The sequence below is a fragment of the Bos grunniens genome, chromosome 11 (genome assembly GCF_055505025.1).
Source record: "Bos grunniens cultivar Pamir isolate PY7600 chromosome 11, Bosgru_T2T1.0, whole genome shotgun sequence".
Classification (NCBI taxonomy): domain Eukaryota; kingdom Metazoa; phylum Chordata; class Mammalia; order Artiodactyla; family Bovidae; genus Bos; species Bos grunniens.
This window is the reverse complement of record NC_141175.1, coordinates 60,906,522-60,912,521: the sequence shown is the minus strand read 5'-3', so window position 1 is coordinate 60,912,521 and position 6,000 is coordinate 60,906,522. Positions and strand designations below refer to the sequence as shown.

General features: G+C 48.4%; 1 protein-coding gene across 5 annotated transcripts in view; it reads left to right on the top strand.

Annotated features, from left to right (window-relative positions):
- The first annotated feature begins 460 nt into the window (after nucleotides 1–460).
- The window catches only part of PSD4 (pleckstrin and Sec7 domain containing 4), a 44,849-nt gene continuing 39,309 nt past the window's right edge, over nucleotides 461–6,000 (top strand). For 2 of the 5 annotated variants that reach the window (XM_086323710.1, XM_086323708.1), the window contains exon 1: nucleotides 461–889. In XM_086323710.1, coding sequence (XP_086179836.1) covers nucleotides 476–889 — 414 coding nt within the window. In that variant the 5' untranslated portion in view covers nucleotides 461–475. Of the gene's footprint in view, nucleotides 900–6,000 lie in introns of all 5 variants that reach the window. The other 3 variants (XM_086323711.1, XM_086323712.1, XM_086323714.1) reach the window with 3 other exon arrangements.

The following is a 6,000-nucleotide window of genomic DNA, read 5'->3' as shown; positions in this document are numbered from 1 at the left end:
CATCCAACACAGAGGAACTTCTAAGGACTTCCAGGTGGTCCAGTAAGACTCTGCCCTTCCACTGCAGGCGGTGGGGATCTCAACCCTTGCGGTGAGATGTGGCCAAAGAAGAAAAGAAAGGAGAACGAAACGGACTTCTGTTGTCTATCTCTAAGGAAGCTAAAGTATCACTGACTGCACTAGAAATATGGACTCACTTCGATTTTCACATAGAGCGCCTTACACAGTTACAGACAGAAACTAGACTGGCATCTAGTGGGGCATTGAAAAATAAGAGCCTCCTGCCAATACCACGACCTCTGAGGACATGTTTACTAAGACAAATTCAAGTTTCAAGACACAGCTATTCGTCTCCAAGCCACCGATCCCTAAACCATCAAGCGAAATTTCACAGTAAATCAAGTTATAGACGGCTGAAATTCCGAGCTCAAACAATGCCACTTTTTTCTTGAGCCCAAATAAGAACTACTACAGGATGGGTTTGGAGGGACTCGGATTTGGACCCGGCTTGGGGCCGTGCACACGTCTGAGATTCCGGCTGGTGTCTGGGCTGGAGGAGGACACCGGAGCGGGGCTCCAGACGCCGGCGGCGGGCCCGGCTGGAGCACCGCAGGTCGTGCAGGAGGCGCCCGCCCGCCCTGCCGGCCCGCGCCGCCGCCGTCAGACCAGTCGGACGGCTTCGCCCGCCCCGCCCCGCGCCGCCGGTTCTGCCGCCGCCCTAGTCTCCGCGCCGGAAACCCAGTGCCTCCCGCGAGCCGCGCGCCAGAGCTGGACCGGCCCGGCCCCCGGCGCAGCCGCCGCCCCGCAGCCCCCAAGCCCGCGCCTGGGCTCCGGGCCATGGGGCGCCCGGGCGGGTGGGCGGCCGGAGCAGGAGCCCCGTGGGACTCGGGTAAGAGCAGGTGGGGCCCCGCGCCGCCCTCGATGGGGACCGTGTGCCAGCGCACTGGGGCGCCGACCGGGGGAGCCCCTTTGCAACCGGGGAGAGCGGGAGCGAGTCGGGGGTCTTCCGCCTTCAACTTCATCAGGGGGCGGGGCCAGGGACCGCAGGGGGACAGCAGAGCCTGCCCCGGCCTGGGTTGCCAGTGGCCCCACTGATCTCCTCCAGCTGGGCGGGTTGCATTTGGGTGCAGGAGGAGTCCTCAAAAGCCTCCAGCGTCTGAGCCGGGCGCCACCGAGGGCCCTACTCCTTATATCCCATTGGCCTCGGTGGGCCCTGGGCTTGTGACCCGGCCAGGACCTTCTCTCTGTTTGCTGGGAGCCTGGCCGGCCTGGCAGGCTGTCCACCTCTCCAGGAGCGCACGGGGATGGAGGAGAAGCCAGCTGTTCCCCATTTCCTTGGGTGCTGGCCCCCATCTCCTTGGCCCTGCTAGGTGTGTCTGGTCAGAAAACCCCAGAGATTCCTAAGACGGTAAACAGTGTCTGCCTGGCTAACAAATTCTCATTATCCCGCTAGGGTTCTTTCTGGCCCTGGGCTTGAGTTTAGCTTCTTTCAGTAAAATAGCGGAGCCAGGACTGTGAGTTCTTTGCAGGTGTGTTTCCCCCCGGGGCTGCAAGGTGCAGTGCATTGCTAACTGTGCTCACCCAGACCCCTGTGTCCGTGGCCTGCATGTCTGGGTCAGGTGGGCAGCAGCAAAGTGAAGGCTAGGGCAGCCAGGGGCCCCACCTGCCCTTGAACCTTCCCCTGGCCCAGGGTTGATTGAATGTAATTAGCCACTAATTGAATGTCTCTGAGCCCCTCTACATGTGAAACACACCAAGGTCAGATTTAGACAGCTGACCCTGCTGAGTGATTCATTCTTTTCTTCCAGATATGGTGTTTTCCTTAGGTGAGGGGTCTGAAGAAGGGTCATTCATTCATCCATCCAAAATTTACTGAGTGCCAACTACTAATCAGACATGGAGGCACTGAGAATATAACTGCTCTTATTTACATGAGTTGTGGGAAAGAGAAAATAAGTAAGCAGATGAATCATATTATTTCAGAGAGTGAGAAGTGCTGTAAAACAAAACAAAGCGGGATGACGATGGGCATGAGCATGCGTGCTCAGTCGTGTCTGATTCTTTGCGTCCCCATGGGCTGTAGCCAGCCAGGCTCCTCTGTCCATGGCATTCTCCAGGAAAGAATACTGGAGTGGGTTGCCATTTCCTTCTCCAGGACATCTTCCCAACCCAGGGACTGAACCCTTGTCTCCTGCATTGGCAGGCGAGTTCTTTACCAGTGAGCCACCAGGGAAGCTGTCTGACTTGTTGGGAGGTTTAAATCTGAGGCATCGATTTGAGTTTCCCTGGAAGACATATCTTTTTTTTCTCTTTAATATTTATTTATTTATCTGGCTGTGCGGAGTCTTAGTTGCAGCATGTGAACTCTTAGTTGTGGCATGTGGGATCTACTTCCCTGACAAGGTATCAAACCCAGGCCCTCTGCATTGGGAGCAAGGAGTCTTAGCCACTGGACCACCACGGAAATCCCAGAAGACATATTCTTTTGAGTCACTTACTTGTTCATTTATTTGACAAATACTGAGGACCCACATGTTAGGCACTGTTCTGGGTGTTAAGTATACATCACTGAATAAGACAGTCTTTCCTCTCATAGAGCTTATTTTCCAGTGGAGAGAAATGGACAGTAACAACACATAGTAACACAGAGATTCGCTCAGTCATGTCTGAATCCTTGCAACCCCACAGACTGTAGCCTGCCAGGGTCCTCTGCCAATGGAATTCTCCAGGGAAGAATACTGGAGTGGGTTGCCATTCCCTTCTCTAGGGGATCTTCCCAACCCAGGGAACAAACCTGGGCCTCTTGCATTGCAGGCAGATTCTTTACTGTCTGAGCCACCAAGGAAGTCCACAGTAACAATAACAGTTGTTTTATTGTCATGTCAGATAAATGCTATGGACAAAAGCAAAGTGGCTTAAGGGGTGAGAAGATGATGGGGGCTCCTGGATTCAGTAGGGTGGTCAGGGCAGGCTGTGCTGACCAAGTGTAGTGAGGAGCCAAGTGTAGACAAGACACAGGTATGTGACTCTCTGGGGAAAGAACATTCCAGGCAGAGGGAAGAGAAAGTGCAAAGGCCCAGAGATATAAAGGAGGCTGGAGCAGACTGGGCATTGCTGAACATGTTAGAGGAATGGGAAGGAGGCCTTCATGGCCGTGGGAGGTGAGCAGGCATCTGCAGCTCTCATTAGAGGGGGTGGGGTTTAGACTGCTGACCAGAGACATGCAGGAGGGCAGGTGATGCTCTCAGCTGCTGTGACAAGAAGATTTACATCTCCCAAGAAAACTTCCTATGTGGTGCTAGTGTTAAAGAGCCCCCCCTGCCAGTGTAGGAGACATAAGAGATGCTGGTTCAATCCCTGGTTTGGGAAGATCCCTGTAGAAGGAAATGGCAACCCACTCCAGTATTCTTGCTTGGAGAATCCCATGGACAGAGAAGCCTGGTGGGCTACAGTCCATAGAGTCACAAAGAGTCAGACGTGACTAAAGTGAGTTTGCACGCACACAAGTAAGAAAACTCAGGGTCAGGCCTGGTGGTTTACACTAGCAGGGCAATAGGCAATCACCAGAGATGGAGAGTGTCTCTTGGTAGGAGAGGTATCACTTGCTTTTCTTTTTTGTAATTTAATTTTTAAATTATTTATTTATTTTTTGGCCATGCCCCTTGGCATGTGGGATCCTAGTTCCCCGACCAGGGATTGAACCCTCACCCCCTAAGTTGGAAGCGTAGAGTCTTAACCACTGGACCACCCGGGAAATCCCTCACTTGTTTTTCTTACACCCAGCATCCATTAAAAGGACATGGGCTAAAGTGGGAGGCAGACCACAAGTTTTTTAAATCTTTTTTAAATCTTTAAATCTTATGGGGAGCACAACTGTTGTCGTCTAGGAAAATTCCAATAATCTTTTACAAAGAATAATCTGATTAGTAGGCTCAAAAGAGACAGAAGGGTATGTTGATTTGTACTATATGCTAGGCTCTCCTTTAAGCACCTTATATGCAAACACAAACCAGCCTCATAGCACGTCTGTGAGGTACAGACAACCCCATTTCACAGATGAAAAAACTGAGGCCAGCGAGAAGCAAGTTGCCCACTTTTCTACACAGCTAGTGACTGAAGAAGAATCAGGATTTATAATCATGTGGTGCAGTTTTAGAGCCAAGTGTTCTGAAAGAGGGAGAGAAGCTTTGGCTGATGGGATGTTTATTACGGCTCCAGGGTGTCTCATAGCAGGGGGTTCTTAGACAACAGCAGGGCTTATGGGTGCATTCCATCTCTTCTTTATAAGACAATCTTTGTGTGGGTTACAAATTCTTTTAAAAATATTTTGAAAGGTACTACTTGCCTGTTAAAAATTGGTTTTTACAGATGTTTATTCAAACAGCCCTTAAGGAACACAGAAATCTCTCTTGTTGTCCTGTCCTCTGATTCCCAGTCCTCCTCAGAGGCAATTGAGAATGCTTGCAGACAAATGTTCTACTTGTAAATGAGCATGTATGAATTGTACTTTTTAAAAAGTATTTTTAAATTAATTTTATTATTTACTTTTGGCTGCGCTGGTCTTGGTTGCTTCCTGTGGGCTTTTCTCTATTTGCAGCGAGCGGGGCCTGCTCTCTAGTTGCAGTGCCTGGGCTTCTCACTGCGGTGGCTTCCCTCGTTGCAGAGTTCAAGCCTCAGTAATTGTGGCAATTGTGGCACACAGGCTTAGTTGCAGCATGTGGGATCTTCCTGGACCAGGGGTCGAACCTGGGTCCCCTGAATTTGCTGGCAGATTCCTAACCACTGGACCACCATGGAAGCCCTAGATGGTACTTTTTTTTTTTAACACAAATAAGAAAACTCAGATGTGTACTTTTTTTTTTTTAACTTAATATACTTATTCTGATTCAGGACAGAGATATACTTCATCTTTTTAAAATAAATATGTTTGTACTGTATTTCTCTAGTCATTCTTTTATGGTCTTCTAAATTGTTTTTCCTATTTTTGTTAGTTTGTTTGCTGTGGTAGATAAGTATGCATTTGGATACTTGTACCTACATCGGGCTTCTTAGGTGGCGCTAGTGGTAAAGAACTCACCTGCCCATGCAGGTTTGATCCCTGCATCAGGAAGATTCCCTGGAGGAGGGCATGGCAACCCACTCCAGTATTCTTGCCTGGAGAATCCCATGGACAGAGGAGCCTGGTGGGCTACGGTTCATAGGGTCACAAAGAGTCGGACATAAGTGACTTAGCACACACGCATGTATCTACATCTTCGCTCACTCTTGTGACTTTCAGCAGGGGAAATCTATAAACATATAACTACTGACTGAAAAGCTCTGTGTATTTTAGATTTCCACTGATGCTGCCAGCCTGCTTTCCAAAGCCCCAGTCTGACTTACTACTTTCAGGATTGCTTGTTTGTGTTGGCATGGCCCTGCAGACTTGGGCATCACGTTGTCATGTTTAATAGGTATTTCTTTATCATGAGCAATGTTATGAGTCTCCTGTATTTTTTAAGCCCTTTTTCTTTCTCTTTCTGTTCATGTCCTTGGCCTCTGGTTTAATTTGGATTTTTGTCTTCATGTTGTTTTTGAATTCTGAGGGAATTATAAGGGATCTTATTATGATTTCCTCTTTATCCCTCATCACTTACTGCCCTTCAGCATCTTCCTTTTGTGCACAGCAGCTACTCTGATATATTTATGATATGTTTATCCTGGGATGAGACTATTTTAGAGAAATGTATGGTGTTGATTTATATGTGCATGTAATTTAAACTTACAGACGTTGTATTGTGCTACAAATCTCGATCTTACTGTGAAACTCGATGCTGTTTTTTAAGATTTATCTGGCTGGTGTCTGGACACTTGGTTTATTGCTTCTGATTGTTGTACTATCAGAAGCAATTGTTGTACTGATTGGTGTATTGCTTCTGATTGCATCCCATGGTTGGAATTACGAAATTATCATAACCATTGATTCTTTTTTTAAAAATTAGTTTATTTTTAAATTGAAGG